This window comes from Polyodon spathula, chromosome 2 (assembly GCF_017654505.1).
Source record: "Polyodon spathula isolate WHYD16114869_AA chromosome 2, ASM1765450v1, whole genome shotgun sequence".
Lineage (NCBI taxonomy): Eukaryota > Metazoa > Chordata > Actinopteri > Acipenseriformes > Polyodontidae > Polyodon > Polyodon spathula.
Genome location: NC_054535.1, coordinates 9,356,199 through 9,379,993, shown reverse-complemented (window position 1 = coordinate 9,379,993; position 23,795 = coordinate 9,356,199). Strand labels below are relative to the sequence as shown.

Here is a 23,795-nt window from a genome sequence, read left to right as displayed (position 1 = left end):
TCAAGCAGGTGTACTCAAACTTTTGACTGGTACTATATATATATATATATATATATATATATATATATATATATATATATATATATATATATATATATATATATAATATATAATACATTAACTTGTTTGCGTTATTGAAACACTATGGAAGTTGTGCATTTACATGTCTGTTGTGACCATTTCCAATAACTGGGTACCCTAACTAGTATTTTTTTTATTTTATTTATTTTTTAAAATTGAAATCACCCAACACGCAACACATTATTTCTCCAGAGAAAAAAATAAAATTAAAACACAATGGCTGTTCAAAGTGGTCAACAATTAGAATATTTCAATTTCTATACAGTGCATGCAAATGTTTTAACCTTTCAAAACATGCCTGCACAACGTGTTCCATGTTAAGTGGTTACAGTGAATGACATTTTTCAATAAAAACAAACAGGCATTAAATATGGTTTTGTTTCCAAACCTCATAACATCTAGGCTACAAAGCAAATGGAAGTGCACAACAGATACAGTGCATGGAAATATTTTATTAGCTATAATCATTAAGTGCATCAGAACCATTGTTTTAAGTGAGCACATGAAGCAATCAACATTATAAAGAAACTACATTGATGTACGAGAAAAGCCAAGAAATCCACACACACAAATTGCTTAACTTAAGTGCAAAAGCATCAAAGTGCTTTAATACAAATTACAAACTTAAAACACACTAACTAAACAATTAAATCAGTACAAAGATCAAGACAAAAATACGGTACATTTACAACACAAGACCGTTAGGTACACTATTTAATTTGAAAATATCATAAATTCATGAATTATAGTGCAATTGATTTATGCATAAATATAACTAATTACCTAAAAATTAGTTTATATTATCCAAACAAAAAAAAGTAAATAAAAATAAAAGAGGCTTTTAAATTAATTTAAAAATCAAGGCTGCCACAGAAATGACTTCGTACTGTACTGTGACAATGAAAATACTGCAATTAAAACACCAGTAAGTGGAAAGTATTTTGTAAACAGCTACAAATCAAATCACTAAAAGGTAATATACAATTGAATATAAAATCGTCAATAGCTACCAGAAAATGGTGAAACAACTTCTGAGTAGTAGTTCTAAAAACAGAGGCACTGTTTTGTTATACAAAATGTTTTAGGAAACATTCAAACAAGCTGCAAGTTAAAACACCACTTTAGCAGGACTTGCTCTTTAAACTGATTTCAAGATCACTGGCATTGTTTAACATGTAAAAACCAATGCCCTTTAAAAAGAATCAACACATAAATAAATAAATACAATAAAAAATACAAAAACACTTACAATACTGGGAATAATTTGAAATCCAGGTAAATTGATGCAGGTACATTTGTTTTCCCCAAGGGAATGCATTAGAAAGGGTTCTAATTGGGGCCTACATTTGATAAAGTACGGTTTCATAACAGGATTACATTGTTTTAAAATAGCTTTACCAAAAAATTAGAATAATCTGCAGTTACAGGTCCAAACTACCAAACAAGTGACTGCTTTACATAGGCCTATGGCTAATGTAATATGACAATAACACCAAGTTCTTTAAAAAATATGATATGAAACATCAGCTTTATTTTACCAATAAGATACTAAATCATTGCCCTGTTTTAATCCACCATATTATTTTTTTTACATAAAGACAAACCATGTGGGTTTGAAACAGCTTCTAACTTGACTAGTGAAATAATGAGACCCTGAACTGTAAAATTTGGTATTAGCTGAATGACAATGTAAAGGACCATTCTGATATTTGGACAAATGATTTGGATAACACAGCAGCAACGTTAGTTTAAGTGAGGTTTTCAGTAGTAGGAGTGTGAGACAAACTTTAATAAATACAAATGAATCAATAAAACCTAACCAGCACACATTCACTAAATATACCACTCAAGCTTAGTCTGTGCACATTTTGAACATGCTCTATTTTGCATTCCAACTTACCCATTACACTTTGCAATACAACTTTAAATCTTTTAAATTATTAACTGCCTAAAACTGCATTTAAAACAAAATGAATCTACAGTGTGCTCTAATTTAATTCAACATTTCTGAACTATAAAATTCAGCTTTTATAGTTACTTAAAAAAAAAAAAACAAAAAAAAACAAGTGCATTTCAAAATATTTCTCATTCTCATGTTCCATATCTACAATGTTTTGGTTAAATTAACCTTCAACTTGTCAGGCTTCTCTCTTTTGCCTTTCTTTTTATTAGACTTATATTAACTGAAAAAAAATAAAATGCTGCACAATCAGTAAGCTCATAGTGTTTTCTCATAAAAGCATTTTATAGAGTATTATCTTCCCATGATTTTTCTGTCTACTTCATACTCAGTATATGTGTTTAAATAAAGTATATACTAAATCACCAGCTACCTTTAATAGTAAGTCACTTTATTCAGTCTGGGTTTTTTTATCCCACCGTGAAAGCTGCACAACAATCATTAATGCTCCAAAAAGCTTGTTATCTTAAATTAAACCTGAATATTTCTTGATAATAATGCAGTAACTGAAACTAATAGTGCACCACATATTTATATCCACAGTGAAAAAACCTGAATAAACTATTTTTTTTCTTTTTTTTAAAGGCATGTTTGTGTTTTGAAGTGTTTACTTAAATACCTCTGGTCTAGGTTTGAGTGTTCAAATCAGACCAATAAAATAAATCTACAAGTGTTTTGAGCTGCTTGTCCCCGAATCATTCACACTAAATATACCAGTGTCTTGTAAGCGGGGCTTCTTTTTCGGTGGAGTTTTCAGTGTTCCAGATCGTTCTTTTACTTTGTACTCTAAAGTGCTATGAGGTACACCATAAATTCCTTGTGCTTTAGAGACGCTCATTTTCCCACCCATCACCATTGATATGGCTTCCTCCAGGATGTCGTGGTCATACTGGCGGTAGCGGCCACGCTTTTTCCTTGGCTGCTTATCCCTCCTATCCAGATCATCCGCATTTTCATCAATCGAACCATTCTTTATATTAAGACACAATGGAGAAAGGTCACCTTGCATTATGCAAGAATCAATACCAGAGTGGACTAGAGGTACAGAACATTCAATTTTGCTCTGCTTAGGTAGTATAGTCTTGAGTTTTTGAAGAGCTGACCCTTCTGGCATTGAAGAAGTTTTAGACACTTGATACATTACATCCACAAGACCAGAGATATCAGCTTGAGGTTTTGACACAGAACTGACTCGTACCTGAGGGATTTTTAACTGTACAGGAGGACTGTTTGAACTTTCGTAGTGAAGGCTTTCATTTTTTTCATTTAGCTGAGTTACCATCCTCTGTACAGTTAACTGGTGGAGGTAAGTGGAAGCTCTTGGGAATTTCAACCCTGAGTTTTCAATTAGGCTGAATTTACACTGTTCTGTACGTTCAGCTTGAGCCCGAGCCCAAGAAGCCACCTTCTGCAGAACAAGATGAGTCTCTTTGCTTTTTGAAAAGTAGTCATCCCGAGAGTCTTGGCTGATGCTTTCTGAAGTTGTAAGCTTTCCTTCAGATAAGGCTTCCAACTGGAGAAGTAAAGTTTTTTGAGGTATGCCGTAAAGTATGGCTGCTTTGTGAATGTCCAGTGCTCCTGACTGAATGTCTTTCAAGGCTTTTGAAAGCAAACCTTGCCAAAGCTCAGTGCTTCTTTCCACATAGTCGTCCTTCTGCAGTCTCCTAGGATGGATGGAATGAAACGTTGGTAAGCTGATGCATGACAGACTGGCACACAGCTATGGAAGGGAAGGGTCCACTCCTTTATTACAGTCCTTACTTGGGTAACATCACTGCTTCTCACATTGTTTTAAGTGTCTCTGAGTTGTGGCAGTTATTGTTTATAGTTGCAAAGGTTAGAGTCCTGGTAGGACAGTCTGTCAATCATGCGGTAAAAACTTCTATGGTCGCCCTTCATCAGATTGTGTATGCGTTATATGCTTGCTATCCTTTCAAAGTTGCTTGAAGTGCAAAACATTTTTCCTATTGATAAGCTGTTCGGTACAGTTGAGTATACTGTACTGTACTATGCTGTCAGAACTGTGACGTTACCGCTGAACAAGTAATAAAAGAGTCAACCCCTTTGTCAAACAATGCACTAGTTAAACACATGCACGAAAAGCTCACAACAAAAAAATTATAATCTGAAATTTCTGCTTGTGAAAATAAATGATGACACACACACATATACACACACACTTGCAGACAAAAGCATTTGAGCAGTTAAATGAAAAAAACCACAAAGTGATTTCTATAATTTCTAATTGTTCTATTGAAAGATATACATTATATACAGTAATATGATATTACATTACATAGAGATTCAGCTTTGTAATAAAACACATTATTACATAACATGCATGAAATGAAAAACATGCAAAAACTAAATTTCATACTTTGACGAAAGCATTTGGGCACCCTTACATTAGTATTTTGTGTGCCCACCCTTCATTTCCTTTACAGCTTGCAGTCTGTTTTTGTATTTTGAAACCAGTACCACACATTTCACCCTCAAGCACATTCTTCAGCACATGCATCTCTGAGTTCAGCAATTTATTTTGGTTTCCTTTTTGCAACAGCAGCCTTCAGGTCAATCTACAACATCTCGATGGGATTCAAGTCTGGAGACTGAGATGGCCAATCCATAAGTGTAATCTTCCTTTTTTTCAGAAATTCCTTTTAGACTTCAAATCCTGCTGGAATACAACCTTCCATCCAATAAGCCTTCCAGCACTGGGTAACAAATGAGTGCAAAATTTATTGATATTTTATTATCATTATTTGTTTATTTAACAGATCCAAGGCCACTTAGAGACCAGGGTGTGTGAACTATGCATCAGCTGCAGTGTCACTTACAACAACATCTCACCTGAAAGACGGCGCACAAGGAGGTTAAGTGACTTGCTCAAGGTCACATAGCGAGTGAGTCAGTGAGCTGGGATTTGAACCCGGGACCTCCTTGTTACAAGCCCTTTTCTTTAACCACCGGTAAACACAGCCACCTCATTTTGCAGCATTCATTGATCCTTCTACAACATAAAGGTCACCCGTGCCTGAGGGACAAAAACAAGCCCATACTATCACACAACCTGGGCATGATGAACCTTTCTTTAAATTCTTCTCCTCTCTTCCTCCAAACACATAGTTGCTTTCTTGGTGAAAAGTTATATTTTGGATTCATCTGACCATAAAATTTGGTTGAAGAAATAATTAGGCTTCTTCACATATTCAATGGAAAACTCCAATCACTTTTTTGTGTTGTTTTTAAGAAAGGTTTGCATCATGATTTTCACCCATGGACATTCATCTTAAGGCATTCTTGACCATCTTCTTTCAATTTGTGTCAAATCTTTTGCAGTAATCCGAGGATTTTGTCGGGTTGCTCGAACGATTCTTCCAAATTTTGCAGAAAGTGCTTCCACACCTGGAGCTAGTTGCAGTAGTTCCTGTTCTCCTGTGTTTGTCAATAACAGTCCACACAGTGCTTTTCGTTAAACTGAGTCTTTCTGCTATTTTCTGGTAGTTTCTAATTTTTCGTTTAGTTGTATCACTGCCATTTTTAAATCATTGCTGTACTCCAGTTTTAACCATTATTGAACAAATTTCCAATTTAATTTTCAGCATTATACATTTATTTATTCTATAATTATCATCAGGTGTTGGTTTCCAATCATAATACTTGTCAACAATTAGCAACAAATGGGTTTCATACGAAATATGTTGATTGCCCAACTACTTTTGTCAAAGTATGAAATTCGTTCTTGCATGTTATTTTTCATTTTATGCATGCTACGTCAAATACTTATGTCTGCGACCATGTGTGTGTGTCTATATATATATATTATATATATATATATATACACACACACACACACACACACACACACACACACACACACAGTGGCTTGCAAAAGTATTCAGACCCCTGACCAATTCTCTCATATTACCGAACTACAAATGGTACATTGAAATTTCGTTCTGTTTGATATTTTATTTTTAAACACTGAAACTCAGAATCAATTATTGTAAGGTGACATTGGTTTTATGTTGGGAATTATTTTTAAGAAAAATAAAAAACTGAAATATCTTGCTTGCATAAGTATTCAACCCCTGTGCTGTGGAAGCTTCCAGTTTGTACAGATGATAGAAATTGCCCTAAGGAGGCCACAATTACCTTACCATTGGCCTCCACCTGTGAACCACTAAAGTTGCTGTCACATTTTCTGGATAAAAACCCCACTGTTGAAGGATCATTGGTAAGGCTGTGAATCTGAAGGAAAATGAAGACCAAAGAGCATTCTACAGAAGTTAGAGATAAAGTAATACAAATGCATAGATTAGGGAAAGAGTACAAAATAATATCAAGTGTTTGGATATCCCAGTGAGCACAGTTGGATCAATAACACTGTGTAACAAATTTTTTTTTTTTTTTGTTCCTGGGTAGTAAGTGTTATTTCCTAATTGCTTATGCCTCAAAGGTATAGAAAATGGCTATTATTCCCCACAAACTTTGCTTCTGTGACCAGGACAGTGATATTTCAACATATCACTATTTCCAATTGGAAAACGGGCGCTTTTGTGTCTTTTCGTTCACATAAAGTCAGAAAAAAACAACATGAATCCAAATTAACATGTATTTATACTAAAGTAATACAAAAATGACTACAAAAGATTTAGAAGCGAGTAGTTTTTCGAGATTTACGATTATACTGTAAATACTTCTTGGAAATAGTGATATGTTGAAATATCACTGTCCTGGTCACAAAAGCAAATTTTGTGGTGAATAATAGCCATTTTCTATACTTTTGAGGCATAAGCAATTAGGAAATAACACTTACTACCCAGGAACAAAAATTGTGTTACATAGTGTAATCAGGAAGTGGAAGCTGCATCACACCACCCAGGCACTGCCAAGAAAAGGCCGTCCCTCAAAACTCAGCGCTCAAAGAAGAAGGAGACTTGTGAGAGAAGCCACAGAGAGGCCAACAATCACTTTGAAGGAGCTACAGAGTTCAGTAGCTGGGAGTGGAGTAATGGTGCACCATTCAACCATATCAAGAGCTCTGCATAACACTGGCCTGTATGGGAGTGTGGCAAGAAAGAAGCCGTTACTCAAAAAGTACCATCTGAAAGCATGCCTGGAGTTTGCCAGAAAGCATGAGAGTAACCCAGCTGCAATGTGGAAAAAGGTTTTGTGGTCAGATGAGACCAAGATAGAGCTTTTTGGCCAAAACTCAAAGTGCTATGTGAGGTGCAAACCTAACACTGCCCATGCCTCAAGACACACCATTCCTACAGTGAAGTATGGTGGTGGCAGCATCATGCTGTGGGGATGCTTCTCATCAGCACGGACTGGGCATCTTGTTACAATTGAAGGAAGAATGGATGGAGCAAAATACAGGAAAATACTGCAAGAGAATCTGCTTTAGTGCGCTAAAAACTGAAGCTTGGGAGGAAATTCACCTTTCAGCAGGACAATGATCCCAAGCACAAGGCCAAAGCAACATTGGAGTGGCTCATGAACAAAAAGGTGAATGTCCTACAGTGACCCAGTCAAAGTCATGATCTCAATCCCATTAAAAATCTGTGGCACTATTTCAAAACTGCGGTCCACAAGCGTCGTCCAAACAACCTAAACAATCTGGAGCAAATCTGCCAAGAAGAATGGACCAAAATCACTCCGACACTGTGTGCAAAGCTGGTACATACTTACCCCAAAAGACTTAAAGCTGTTATTGCAGCGAAAGGTGGCTCTACCAAAATTAATGTGTGGGGGTTGAATACTTATGCAAGCAAGATATTTCAGGTTTTTATTTTTCTTAAAAATATTTCCCAACATAAAACCAATGGCACCTTACAATAACTGATTTTGAGTCTAAGTGTTTTAAAATAAAATATCGAACAGAACAAAATTTAAATGTACCATTTGTAATTCAGTAATATGAGAGAATTGGTCAGGGGTATGAATACTTTTGCAAGGCACTGTGTGTGTGTGTGTGTGTGTGTGTGTGTATATATATATATATATATATATATATATATATATATATATATATATATATATATATATATATATATATATATATATATCTCAAAGGTTATATCAAAATATTTTTATATGCAATTAATTTCCAAAGGTTTTCGTCAGGGTGTGTGAAATAAATAAATAAACGAGATCCTTCAATAATAGTCTGTCACTCTTCACTACTTTATAAACACGTAAAGGGATACATAAAATAGGCAGCAAACATGATGCATCAGCACTCCCAGTAACTACCAATACAATTTAAAATGTAATAACTGAGACTGATATTTCCATAGTCAGTGTGCTCATAGTTAAATACAATCAATAAAAATACAAGCATGGGTGCCCAATACTGCCCTGAGAAATTAAAGTGGTAAAAAAAAGCAGGGAAAAAAAAAAAAATCAAGTAAAAGACCAACCAAAACATCTAACCGCTGAAGAACAGAAATCACCTCTGAAGTAGACTGTGTTGAACAGAACTTACCCTGACGCTACATCAGATGGCATTGATGCTGAAGTGGCACTAGTTTTCTTCGACAGATCAAGCACCCCATCTACTACAAAACATGAATAAAAAATACAATAAAAGTCAAACTTCAGTTTAAATGGACAGATCAAGACACTGGTAAGAGTATCGTACATTATTATTTCTACCTTGTTCGACATTCTGTTGGTTTCTATTCACAGTGAGGTCCAACGGTCCTTCTTGATCTTGTGGTTGCTGGAGACTGCTACAAACTGTATCCAGATCCACCAACGATACAGTTGTCTCCTGAATCTGATGGCTTTTTGAAGCATATTCAATAGCAAACTGGCGGATCATTTTTTTAATTAATTCCTGAGCAACTAAGGGGATGTTCGGATCACAGTTCTGAGGAAGGTCTAGTAAAGAAAGACAAAAAATAAAACAAAACACACAAACTGCATTAACAAATATGTTAAAATTATCACTACATACCCAACCATGTACATTCTGACTCCAGAATTGTTAATTACAAAAAACAGGTGATTTCTGTTACATCTTCCCAGCTTTCCGATCCTTTTTTCTTTAGATACCGAAGGCTTGAAAGACCTTGAATCACTATTTAATAACATAAAAAGCACCTGAATTATGTTTTAATTAATGCAACTAAATAAAATAAAGACAGACCAGAATTAAATAAATAATCCACCAATATCTTTTTGAAAACAGGTTAAAAGAAAAATAAACCAGGCACCATTTTCAAGGTTACAAGAAAAATTATTTACTGCCACAAGACATGAAATGAAGAGCCAATTTGAAAATGATGATCTCACATCACCTCTGCTTTTACCAAAACATTTCCATTTTACAAAACTATGTCCATTATCTTTGGCATTGTTCAAGACTTCCAAACAGTACGTCTAACAGAGGGTTTACTTTACCTTTCTTTCGAAAGACTGCATGAAGAAATTTGTCTGCTTGGCATTCAATTTGCTCAGTGTTAGACTGGCCCTGAGATGGAGATTCTTCTGTTGGAGTTGTCTGTGATGAATCAAGAATAATTGAGTAATTCCTTTTGTATACAGGCATAACAAGCTCAAAAGTTAAATCTGGAGTGTAACAATATGTTGTGAATGGGGGCCTATTTCTAGAACTCTATTGCTATGCTATGTGTTTATCTGTGTGGTAGTTTGCAATTTCCTTTTTACTTGCAGTATCATTTTTGGTTATACAGTACTGCAGGGAAGGGGAATGAGACTCAGTTCCACTTACTCCAGGTATTAGTAGGAACTTGATTAGCCACTGTGTATGCCATGACCAAACGTTCTGCATCCCCTATAATTTTAGGATCGAGACAATAAAAAATAAAATAACCTGAACAGAATTTCATTATTTGATTCATCATCATGTAATAAAAAAAAAAAACTAAATTATACCGCAGGAGTCAGCCAGAAGCCATAACAGTAGTACAGTATTTCCTGTTAGATTTCAAAATGTCACATGTTTTAATTTGCTCCTTTTTTGTTAAGTATATGGAAAACTACAAAGTGGTATGTAATTCAATATGTGAATGTTACATTATTCAGCAGGCTTCATTCGACTTTATGAAACTAAATTAGTTAATTCTACAGGGTGATACAAAACTTTTGGCAACAGCTGTCGGGAACAAGCTCAGGTCTTACTAAACTGAGTAAATCCAGGAGTGGATCAAACTGCTGTTGAAGCTTTTATTTCCTGTATTATGCTAGATGCGATTATACTTCATTATAACTAGCACATAGTTGTTTTTTGTCTCTTATTATTTAGAAAAGCAGCACCATTACAGGATTACATTCCTGTGACGGAAATATACATGAGTTCTGGTTGGAAATCTCCCTCCCGATCTGTGAGGGAGCTAAGTAGCGAAAGGGGAAGTCTTTGGACGGAATGGCTTGGGAAGTCGGTCAGCCAGGAAGGCGGCGACACTCCGTTGCAGGAATGTATTGACCTGGAAGGTATATGAGGTGGCAGCTGCAAGCAATAAAGGCAGCTGCAATCATTTATCAAGGAGTCACGCGTAACAGCATCAAGGGGCTGAACACTCGTTAATCTTTTCCTTCCCTGAGTTTTGTGCATTAACCTGGAAGGGCTGAGACAGCTGCAGTAGTAACTGGTTGAGAACTGTCTGTGTGAAAAGAATATTCATGAGTGTTTGTTTCTTTTTCCATGTTGTTAGTAATTGTCTTGTTTGTTAAACCACCAGACAGCTAAACACGTTTCCGGAGCTGTCGCTTTTGGCCAGCCCAAGCCTGAACAGCACTTCACAACTGTCACAAAAATTGCTTGTTACACCCACCACAAGCACTAATATACACACCCTGGACTGGTGACCGTATTTTAGTATTGTGGGGTGGATAACGATTATTATTTGGGACTATAAACCTGTTTATTTGGCTCTGTGCATTACACATCGTTGTGTATTGCCGGAGCATTTTCTTTTGGTCACCAGACACGGATTAATATAAACCTTTGCAAACCAGATTACAATTCTGCGATTACTCCTGCACTGCATCACCTCTACACCTGTTCACAATCACCAGCCACTTTGTCACAACTCCTTACATAAATCATATCCAAATATCTATTAGTTATGCATTACAACTAGGGATGTTACAATATGAATTCTCAGACGATTATTGTGTAGGATATTATCACAATATATGTCGCAAAGAATCCCGCAGCATGATACGCATTTAACATTAATAACTATTTAAAATGGAGATTTATTATTATGTATTCTTATTATTACAATGCTTCCAGTACTGAAAAAAGTTACACAAGTCTACAGATCTGAAGGGATTAAATGTGTGTGTACTATATCGTATTTAAATATGTATCATGCACGTAAAACTTTTTTTTTTAATATATATTATAATATATAAATAATATGATATATTTTTTATATATTATATATTTTTAGATATTAATATACACACACACACGTATATATATATATATATACACACACACACACAAAAAACCGGTCAACAGTTTTAGAACACCTCCATTTTTCCAGTTTTTATTGAAATTTACGCAGTTTAACTCTGAAATTAAAGCATAGAACAAATAAACAATTGGAGATAAAAAAGAAATCATGGAATCGTTTTGTTTAACAAAATTTAATCTAAATTTTTGACTCAAAGTAGCCACCTTTTGCAGATATAACAGCCGAACACACTCGTGGCATTCTTTCTACAATGGAAATCAAATATTGTTCGGAAAGTTCTTCCCAACACTGTTGCAGAAGTTCCCACAAATGTGTTGCTTTGCCTTTTCCCTTCTGTCCAGTTCATCCCAGAACAGCTGGAGACTGTGCTGGCCATTCCATGATTTGAAGCCTACAGTCTTGTTCTTTTCTTCTAAGGTAGTTCTGACATAGCCTGGAGGTATGTTTTGGGTCATTATCTTGCTGTAGGATGAACCCCTGACCAACTAGGCGTATACCAGAGGGTATTGCATGGCGCTGCAAAATGCTGTGGTAGCCGTTTTGGTTCAGGGTGCCACTCACTCTGTGGAAGTCGCCGACTCTGGATCCAGCAAAACAGCCCCAGATCATCACGCTTCCTCCTCCATGTTTGACAGCTGGTGTCACACTCCGAGGAACCATCCTTTCGCCTACTCGACGGCATACAAAAACCCTGCGTGATGAACCGAAGATTTCAAAGTTTGATTCATCGGTCCATAAGACCTTCTTCCAGTCTTCAGTAGTCCACTGGCAGTGCTTCATGGCCCAGGCAAGCCTCTTTTTCTTATTTTGCCATCTTAGCAATGGCTTTCTTACTGCCACTCAACCTGTCAAACCTGCAGCTCGAAGTCTTCTCTTCAGTTGAAACTGAGACTTGCTTACTTCGACCAGTGTTAAGCTGTGCTTGAAGCTGTTGTCCTGTGAGATCAGGTTATTCACTGGACTTGAACTGCTTAAATTTCAATAAAAACTGGAAAAATGGGGGTGTTCTAAATCTTCTGACCAGTAGTGTGTGTGTGTGTGTGTGTATATAAACTCAGGTTTTTCTATCCTACTAATATATATAATTAGTAGGACAGAAAAAACTTTTATTTTATTCACTCGGGGCTGCTGCAGTGTGTGCCAGGAGTTCGTGTCAGTGCGTGCGTGCGTGCGTGCGTGCGTGCGTGCGTGCGTGCGTGCGTGCGTGCGTGCGTGCGTGGCGTGCGTGCGTGCGTGCGTGCGTGCGTGCGTGCGTGCGTGCGTGCGTGCGTGCCGTGCGTGCGTGCGTGCGTGCGTGCGTGCGTGCGTGCGTGCGTGCGTGCGTGCGTGCGTGCGTGCGATCACTGTGGAAAAAAAAGGTACTGTTGAAACTAAGTTATTCTGTGTTTTATGTGAAAAACTGTGGGAACCGTTTTAAAATCAGAGGAACGGTTTAGTTGTCCGATTTGTTAGTTATGGGATTGTGAAAAGTTTAGCAGGTTTAAAGGTTTTTATTGAGAAAAAAAATTATACATTAAAAATACAAAACTGAAAGATCGTAATTGGATAAGTCTCCACCCCCCTGAGTTAATACTTGGTGGAAGCACTTTTGGCAGCAATTACAGCTGTGAGTCTGTTGGGATAGGTCTCTACCAACTTTGCACACCTAGATTTGGCAATATTTGACCATTCTTACAAAGCTGTTCAAGATTTGTCAAGTTCCTTGGGGAGTGTTGATGGACAGCAATCTTCAAGTCATGCCACAAATTTTCGAATGGATTTAGGTCGGGGCTCTGACTGGGAAACTCAAGAACATTTACCTTTTTGTTTGTTAGCCACTCCAGTGTAGCTTTGGCTGTATGCTTTGGGTCGCTGTCATGCTGAAAAGTGAACTTCCGTCCCAGTTTCAGCTTTCTTGCAGAGGGCAGCAGGATTCTCTGTACTTTGCTCCATTCATTTTCCCTTCTATCATGACAAGTGTCCCAGTCCCTGCCGATGATAAACATCCCCATAACATGATGCTGCCACCACCACGCTTCACAGTAGGGATGGTGTTCTTTGGGTGATGCGCCAAACATAACGCTTCCATTTTAGTTTCGTCAGAACACAAAACTTTTTGCCACATTGCTACATAATCTCCCAAGTGTTTTTTTGTATACTTCAAAATGGGATTCAAGGTGGGCTTTCTTGACTAATGGATTCCTTCTTGCCACCCTACCATACAGGCCAGATTTGTGGAGTACTTGGGATATTGTTGTCACATGCACACTTTGACCAGTCTTGGCCATAAAAGCTTGTAGCTATTGCAAAGTTGCCATTGGCCTCTTGGTAGCCTCTCTGATCAGTCTCCTTCTTGCTCGGTCATCCAGTTTGGATGGACGGCCTGATCTAGGCAGGGTCTTGGTGGTGCCATACACCTTCCACTTCTTAATAAGCGCCTTGACCGTACTCCAAGGGATATTCAAAGCCTTTTATATATATATTTTTATACTCATCCGGTGATCTGTGCCTTTCAACAACTTTGTCGCAGAGTTCTTTTGAAAGGACCTTGATACTCATGGTTGAGTCTTTGCTTTGAAATGCACTACCCAGCAGATGGAACCTACAGGAACTGCTGAATTTATCCTGAAATCATGTGAATCACTACAATTTAACACAGGTGGAGCCCACTTAACTTGGTGTGTGATTTTGAAGGCGACTGGTTACACCTGAGCCAATTTAGGATTGTTATTTCAAGGGGGTGGAGACTTATCCAACCAAGCTATTTCAGTTTTTATTTTTAATTAATTTTCTACAAATTTCTAGAATATTTTTTTCACTTGGAAGTTGATAAATTTAAAAAAAAAAAAAAAAAAAAAAAAAAAAAAAATGCATTTTAATTCTAGGCTATAAGGCAACAAAAGGTGAAAATTTTGAAAGGGACTTTCAATAGGCACTGTATATTGTGCTTAAATTTCTTTCACCGTGTCAAGCAAAAGTTTGTGTGGTCATAATAAAATATATTTTTTGGAGTGGGTAGTAATGTTGGCATTTTTTTAAACGTTGTGAAAATATAAGCTTAATATTTTTGTAAACAGGTTTAGCAAGACGCCATTGTCCTGTGTATTGTGCACGGTTGCAGCACACTAGGCACTGCAGGCTGTGTGAAAGCGGTAAAACACTTGTGTTGTATAGGATTCCTACATTATATACAAAGTAGTTGTACGAGCAGAAAAATAATTAAAAAGGCAACTGCAGGATAAATATGAAATAAAAAGAAAGCCTGTACATATGTTTTGTTACAGTTTTGCATTTAAATGTTTTTTTTTTTTAAAAAAACAAGCAAATTAAAAGGCATTCATTCAGAGGACTCCAGAAGGACGACATTGATTAAAAAGGAAAAATGCGCACCCCAACACGAACATTGGTTTGACCCATGGTCTGCACTATTATCAGCGATGTGTATGCAACAGAAGCCGCTGGTAGATTACAAAAACAATTAAAGTAGGTAGGTAGTTGTTACCTTAGTATGTTTTTATTCTCTATTAATTCAATTATATTCATTGAAAAAGGCAAGAGAGAACCAGATCGTTATTTTGTATTTTTTTGGTTTAATATAATACAGCAGACTAATGTTACTACTGAAGTAGGCTACAATATATATTTTTTGTCATTAAAATGTGGTCGTTCTTTGTTGAAATTAATGTTCAATTTTCATATTTTGTTGTGTACTACTCATTTAATCAAACCAAGTAGTGTAAGAAGTTGCTTGTATCATTCATAACGTTTTTCAAATCAAGTAAACTTATTTGTGTATAAAAAACGACAACAGAGTTGCAGCCAGTGTCATCTTATTTAGCACTCAAGCTGAAAGCGTAAAGTAATTTAAAAGTAGGCTACAAACGTGGTATCGGACTGTCTCTCTTTACCACGCACACAAGAACTTGCAGATTTGATACAACGGTGTTGAGAATTTAAAAATAAAGCATTTTATGAAATTTTTAACAAGAGGTACCAGGAATATGACAATGCACACCCAGAGGTTCCGGGGCTCTGCCCCAGCAATCCCCGGGACACAAATTAAGCACTGGTTTGCACATGGGAAACAATACATTTGTGAAAATGATCAGATCACGAGCCTTAAAAATCCCAAATATTTTGTACCTATTTTCATTATTGTTCATTTTAAAATAGAAAAAATAGATCAAAATCATCTTTCTGCATTTCTTATTTTATTAGTTTGTGGTTATTGTGGTTCCATTGCTTACTGCTAGGGCTCTTCCGTTTTATTAAATTATGTTGGCTCGAAACAAACTTAAAAAGGAACATGAAGTCATCAAAAATAAAACCCCAAAACGAAGAGCCCTATAGTAGAGCTTTTACAAAATACAGCACAGCACTGGACTGCATATATTATACACAGTATAAATGGTTGTTATGTCACTCAGGACATTTTTCCGGTGGAAATAAGGGTAAAAAACACGTTTTAAAACAACTTCCGATTTTGCTACACCCACTTCCGGTTTGACAAATATACATCTGCATTCATAAGCAAACGAATAGCATGGGCACAAACAGTCAACCTCTGTTAACTCAACTGGTGGAAAACAGCACCTTCGCTTCATTAGACAGTCTTGGTCCTGAAGTTTCTCCATATAAAATATGTATCCTGCCTCTTTAATTCGACACCACGCTTTACTCGTAACTCGACACTTATTACAGGTAACGAAGGGATAAAAACTATTGAAGAATAGTGGATAACTCAACACTGTCATTTTATGTGACTGACCTCTGACTGGAAATGGATTGTTCATTTGGTGCTGAAGACTACTTTATATCATTACTGATGCCAGCCAAAGTCACAAAGCAAATGGAGCTGGTCATATCAGCCTGTGAAAATGAATTAATAGAATTAATAGACAAGCTGTGGTAAGGCTCTCCTTACAGCTTTTTAAAATGTTTCTTGGTCTAAACTTTTTTAAAATAAAAAAAATAATAACAATAAAAAATTAGGTGCTATAACTGCGTTAAGACAACAGATTTAAGAACTATAACAACAATGGCACTAGGAGTCAGGACCCAGGGGTTTTGAAATGCAAAAGGTTTATGACTTTACCAGAGATGCCAACTTATGGAAGGATAATTTAATAGCATGCGCTGAGCTAAGCGAGGAAGAGGTTTTTTTTTTTTTTTTTTTTTTTTTAATGCGGTGTCGTACTCAATTAATTTAATTATTTAAAGCGAGTTAAACCGCAAAACCTATTTGCACAAACATACAGTAATGGGGAGGGTCAGATTTTGCATATTGCTGGTGTTTCTTGTACCTCAGTAATATAGCCATGATGCCCACCATCTTTCACAGAGAAGTCTTTCCGGCAGTATTCACAATAGATGTGAGATTCGGACACTCGACTTCTTTTAATGAATGACCATTTTGTGGTCAATTTTTCTGGATATTTCTGACAAGCCAATCTCGATCTTTTAGATGGCAGAGAGTGACATTTTCTGTTTGATTTGAGACGCCTATTTTAATAACTGATAAGTAGGCTTGCTACTATACAATTTAATTTTTTTTTTTTTACCAAAATCGAGGATTAATATCAACGTTTATTTTTGAAAGAATGTCGTTTTTTGATCTTTATTTTTCAATTCAAGCAGAGAATGGGTGAAATCGACCTTTAAGCTTAAAAAAAAAAAAACTTTTTATGCCATTGAGAAACATCTCATTTAGCAACCCTCCTTCTCATATTCAACATGCAACAAAACCATGGTTACCAACATTCTAATTGAAATAACACTTGTCACAGCAGAGCTATACCTTGTACAGATAAAGATCCTACACATTGTAAAACATTTCTCAAATAAACCATAGAAAATGCAGCATATAAAAGTGTATTACACAAACTTGTATAGTATGCATTCACAAGTAAAAATAATATGCAAAGAACAAAACAGATAGTTGAACAGAACTAACTTGCTCTTATTATTCAGAGTCTGAGCTCCCTCACCCTCTCCTGATTCAGCACAGATGGATTCACTGGAAGGCAAGGCAGACAGTGCCGCTTCAAGGTAACGCAGAGACTTCAGCTGTCAGTCAGGGTATTGTGCAGAATACTCTTCTTCCTCCCCATTTTCAAATCTAACTAGTAACTGTCACTGTTATACTTATAACAAAAGTTTACCTACACCTTAACCCGCTAATTTCAAAGTAGGCGCTTTGAATGACAGGCGCTGTAGCTGGCAAATGAAAGGGCGGTCGGTGCAGGTCTTGATGATTGACAGTTATTTAAATGAATAAGAGCATTCTAGCACTGCTTCAGTCAACAAGATCTGCATGAAATGACTGACAGTAAAAGTACAGCAGCTATTAAGGGACCACCGAGCTGACTGACAGCAACCCCTAGCCATTCAGCACGGAACGGAGGCAGGAAACACTGCAAGTATAAAAACTACACAAACTAGAGAGGATTTCTAAAACTATTATTTTTGTTGAAAATAAAATAGCGAGTGGTTTTACCAACGTTTATCCTATATAAATTTATTTCAGTCAAACTAATTTTTTGGGGAATTCGACATTTAACAAGCTTTACCGATTAAAATCGAAAAGTAACAAGCCCACCGATAAGCAACCAAGTAAACGTGCGTGATGATAGCAAGGCGACATTTGCGCAGCAGTTTCTGAAGGACCACTACATGGTTACTAAACAACCCGACTCAGAGGTTTTAGTATGTCAATTAAAATGCCACAATAAACTGTCAATGAAATACAGTATTAAGAACAATTAATTCATTGAACAAAATTAAAACAGGAACACACACACATGGTATTTAAATTGTATTTAAAAAACATTCACGGAGTATCCATCATTTATTTATTTAATAAAAATCATAGTATTATACCCCTTTGATGTAGTGCTGTAGCAGAACCTCCAAAATGGTAGCTGCTATGGCCAAATCGTTGCTGCTGGCATCTCTGTTTTACTGGTGGCTTAAAGAGGCAGTGTGGTCCAGTGGTTAAAGTCCAGGGCTTGTAACCAGAAGGTCACTGGTTCAAATCCCACCTCTGCCAATGACTGACTCACTGTGTGACCCTGAGCAAGTCACTTAACCTTCCTTGTGCTCCGTCCTTCGGACGAGATGTTAAATCAATGTCCAATTGTAAGCGACTGCATATAATGCACAGTTTACAGCCTACTTCTGTAAAGAGCTTTGTGACGGTGGTCCACTATGAAAGGAACTATATAAAGATAATATTCTATTATTATTATCAACAAAAAGTTAATTCATGTTTGAAAACACTAATATTTAGTTGAAAATAAATAATTAGAAAACATACGCAAGGATATAGTGAGTGTTGTGTGCGCTGAGCATTTAAGGAGTGGCCTTTAAATATACTGACATTCCTGTTTGAGTACAAATAGTGTTAATGTTTGTCCTCAAGCTATGTAGATAAAAAATATAATATATATATATATATATATATATATATATATATATATATATTAATATATATATATATATATAATCATAAAACGAAAATACACATTAGGACTATTATAGTTTTACTTAACACTTTGTTCCTTACCAATGTTGCTTCTTTATAAAGTACTTGCTGGTGATCACTTTGTGTGAACATATTCGTCGCGTTGCTGCTCTTTGAAAAAACAGCTTGACAATTTACAAATTGGCCCTCTCTCTTCAATAACCTCACCATCACCATTTTTTTAAAACCCAAATGATCCCAGATACTTGATTTTATCTTTTTTTTTTTTTTTTAGGAAGAAAGGGTTTGTTTCTGTTTTTGTTACCCATCACATTTGGTGTGCACTGCTCTTGTTGATTTTTGTGGCTATATAAAATCCAGTGAAAGGTTCATTAATCTGGATGTTCCTATTTTAGTTTTCTCTGCATTCTGTCCACTTCATGTGTTTCTCAATCCTAAATATAACTAAATAAATTACCACAATAAAAATACTGACAATAGAATAATCGTTAGAATTTATATTTATCCTTTTATCATTATATTGTAAAACCCCTAATTGCAAAACAGAACACAAGTGTGTTTAATTTGGCTTAGTAATTTCAGTGAAGTTCAGCACAGAATGGAGAACAGAAAGTAATTAAAAGATTCTATAATTACATCTATCTAATAATGCCAATCACGTAAAAAGAACAGGCCTACATTTTTAAAAAAAACCTATTAACACATATACTCACATTGATTTTCTCTATTTGTAGGTTGCAGAATGAACAGTTTTCAACCATAGACCAATCATTCACCTCATCTGGTTCATAGTCTAAAAGAAATGTAAACACACTACATTTAGTTTTGATTACCAACAAAAACATTTCATCAATACAGTATTTCCTACATATCCAAGAAATCTATATTAAAATATCAGCCGAAAGAATACGAAAACCTGATCCACCTGTGAGCCCTTCAAATCTTCTGATAATAATAATAATAATGAATCAATAGATTTGTTATATTTCCTTTGGGTTTTGTTCCCATTTGTAGATTTCATTCGCTTAGATAACAAGTATGGACAATACATCTTTTCAAGGAAAGCTACATTTTGTTTAATCCTAAAGTTTGCACATTTAGGGAATTAAATACTGACACTCTGGGAAAGACATTACTTAAGCAGACATCTGTATTTAATATGAATGTATTGGTAAAACGTTAACTCTTACAGCCTGTTGGAAAACATGGGTCGAGAATTGATTAGGAGTCTGCTACGCATGTGGACTGGCAGAGCTATACTGGTGTTCTTTTCTGAAAAGAGACTAATATTGCAGATAGCAGACTGTTTGGTTCAAATTGCATGTACTGCTAACCATTGATAGAGACATTGCGTCTACAAGCTCTTGCCCAACATTGACTGCAAGCTAACGAGATAACAATGCTGTGGACTAGAAGGGAACAGGCTCTAAAGACTTCAGAGAGATCGAAAGAGATAATGCCACTAGGATCAAAGGGGGTCCCAAGAAGATAACAAAAGGCAGATGTATGGACCTTTTGTCTCCAGGAGTGTGAAGAATGCACTGAGTTCAGAGGTTGTCACACTAGACACACACACACACACACACAATAAATTAAATTACCTTTGCAATTGGTTAAGTGTCAGAGAAAGGGGAGGTGGACCATCTATACAGAAGGGTATTTAATGTCATGCAAACATTGTAATGATGAGTATTCTGTTTGTCCTGTACCTGGGACCAGACTCCCTGCATATTTCAATAAACCTGGCAACTGATTGAAGAAAAGGACTCTGTGCATTTTCTTGAATCTACTTAATCACCATCATCAGTTACTTCACAGCCAAGCATTGTTTTCATCCCACAGTCAACACTATTACTGTATGAAACTGGCTGTGTAAATATTATACATTTTACTATTTTACTGTCACATTTTACTGCATGGTCCTTTTTAGAAGAGCCATACCCTCAGGACTGCTTTCTCTAAAATTGCAGAGCACGTAGTTCTGGATATTATTATACAGTTAGCCAACACATAATTTTACATACAATGCTTAGGCCTATTGGGACCATCACTTGGCTCCAAATACAAACCTTTCTAAACTATCAGATCACAAAATTACTGCTTCTAGCAGAGTTTTCCCACTTTTTCTCAAAAACAAAAAAAGGAATAAAAGTGGTCTATTTCCCTGAGAAATGGTGTCTGTCACATATGATGAGGGTACTTCAGTTGCACATCTTTAAAGAGGCTTCATCTTTCTTGTACAGTACCCACAATCAATAATTAAAAATAATAAAAAAAAAATAAAAAAAAACACAAAACCCACATGCTGGTCCAATTGCTTCCTTTTTAACATAACATGGAAGCATGGTGTACCCGAGTGGGACTGTTTCCAGTAACAATTTTGCCTTTTACAATTTAGGAGAGATTCTTGGGGCATGTGACTCTTTGATCCTGTATCCATGCAAGATGACAACTCCCAATATTAAACCTGTGTCTACATAAAACATATTACAGCGATAAATAAAAACTAACTAACAGGTCCAGAAATCCTAAAAATACAAATAGTTTAAACTTACCCACAAATGCACTGAGGTCCCTAAGTAGCCTTGGTCCGTAGATCCCTTCTAGTATACTTTCAAAACCTGCAAGTACAAAGAAATGCAGTTAAATAAACAAACACGTACAAACATATCCAACATGTCCTATAAATACTCAAATTAAATTGCTAAAACTATCATCTGTTTGGATACTGTAATTAACTGGTTTAACATAACATACTTGAGGAATAACCATGGTAAAATAGGAAACTCCTTTATTTAGTGCATCATGAAAGAGAGAAACATGCAAGCTGGAAAACACCTTTAAAATGCAAAGGTGGTAGAAGAATGATTATCAAACAGGAGCTTTATATAATGTACCAAGCTGTGCTCTTGACTTCTGGTTCATTGCATATGAAGAAAAATGAAAAGTACAGAAGCCCACTTGCAGTGTGAATGTAACATGATTCAAGCTATAGCAGAACACAGCAACCACCCAGTTATTTCCCTGCAACTTTCATTGTAGCTACGTTTTCAAAAATATAAAATGTTCCCCCTGGAACAGGAGACAATTAACATAGATTTTATGGTTAGCCAATACTTTAGGCACATGCAAATCCCATTAGTACTTAACCCACACAAGAACATTTCTGAGCAGTAAATTTAATGCCCGACAGAATAATTTGTACTTATATCCTCACAACTCACAATGACAGGACCTGTACTAGAGAGAGATGCTTTGTATAACCAAATATACAGCAAAAACCTAAGCCATTAAGACATGTTCACAGTAAACCAGTCGAGAGAAAAGGGTGAAAAATCTAACGAAATAAATATTTCAGGCAATATATACTGTGGTGTTATACCGTAAAGCTTCCAATAATTTCCAGGTCTCCAATAAGCGCCAGGGCTACTGCGAAATATTGTAAATAAACGCCAAGTTATGAATAATAGAATGTGCGTCATACTGAATGTTCCAGCCAATACACCCAAAGTGAGCTTACCAATTCATGGAACACAGTTAATAAAAATAAAGTTAAAATACACTAAAGAGGCAACCCTGTTAATATCAGAAAATAAGTTTGTATTTGGTTTACTTTGAGCACGCCCCAAAAAAAGCTTCAAAGCTAGTTTTATAATGTATTATGGACAGTAGCTCGTTGAAATGTGCACGGTTCCCCTTTTTTAAAACAACGAATGTGGTCATCTTTGCTTCAATCCAGAGACACAGTGAGTTCACAAGCACTGATTGACAACTTTTATTTATTTATTTATTTTTACATGCTCGATGTTTAACTTTCCCCAAGCTTCCAGGACCCACTGGACCAGCAGAGAGTGTGACGGAGCTTTTAAGTTACCATCGGAAATGCACTGCTTGTTTTATTGTTCATTTTAAAACCATATTTTGAATTTTTTTTTTATTGTGGTGTAAGCCTACCATAATACACGCTTGTGTTCTGATATTTACAGGGCTCTTTAATGGATTTTACTGTTTATTATTATTATTATTATTATTATTATTATTATTAACAGTGGTAGATACAACCGAGTTTTTCAATGCAGATTCGTTCTTTTGCGTGTTTATTTTCCAGCATTTTGCATATCCTTGCTTACCAATATATAAACCACTGGAATTGCAAGTGGTTGAGATGCGGAAGTAACTTTTATGTAAGTGATAAAGAAAAGTCTTATAGTGAAATAAACCGATCAAAATTGCGCAGTTCATTAATCGTTCAAAGTTTAATCTGTTTCGCTGTTTCATTTAATAAATTGGAAATGAACCACACAATAGCTCATCACTAGTTAGCATAGCTCTAAACTGCTTTTACTTTCAATACTTTTCTCTATTTGTTTTTTTTGCTGCCTTCCTGTCAGCCAAAATCAACCCAGAAAAATGTGGAGTATATTTTTGTACCGATGTTCACCCGTTTTAATTGTTTTTGTAATAAACACTGATAAATTCCCAGGAAATTAAAATAAATAAAAACCGAAAACGAAGGGCCCCAAGTGTATCACACACACCGTGAAGTGCCTTATTGCGCATAGAAATGGGTCAACTAACTAAATAGGAAAAAATTATTGAAAACATTTTTTAAATGAACAAGTCATTTTTATTAAAATATCCTTCCGTCAACTTATTTTTTATTTTTTTTATATAAAAGTTCTTAAGAACTTTAAAAAATGAAACCAAAAATGCATATCTCTTTGACGTCTAGGTAGAATGAATGTGTTTAGCGTTTGTAGACTGGCAACCTTACATCAGAAATATATCTATAGAAAGACCTTTAGTAGCTGTTCCCAATGATATAATATATTTTATT

At 35.9% G+C, this 23,795-nt stretch overlaps 1 protein-coding gene across 2 annotated transcripts in view; it reads right to left on the bottom strand.

The window, feature by feature from the left end:
- Nucleotides 1-233: 233 nt before the first annotated feature.
- The window catches only part of LOC121329841 (ligand-dependent nuclear receptor corepressor-like protein), a 41,046-nt gene continuing 17,484 nt past the window's right edge, over nt 234-23,795 (bottom strand). The window contains exons 2-7 of one of the 2 annotated variants that reach the window (XM_041275740.1): nt 21,514-21,579; nt 19,672-19,751; nt 9,452-9,551; nt 8,702-8,929; nt 8,532-8,604; nt 234-3,705 (exon numbers count right to left, since the gene is read on the bottom strand). In XM_041275740.1, coding sequence (XP_041131674.1) covers nt 2,706-3,705; nt 8,532-8,604; nt 8,702-8,929; nt 9,452-9,551; nt 19,672-19,751; nt 21,514-21,579 — 1,547 coding nt within the window. In that variant the 3' untranslated portion in view covers nt 234-2,705. The remainder of the gene's footprint in view (nt 3,706-8,531; nt 8,605-8,701; nt 8,930-9,451; nt 9,552-19,671; nt 19,752-21,513; nt 21,580-23,795) is intronic. The other variant, XM_041275751.1, reaches the window with a different exon arrangement.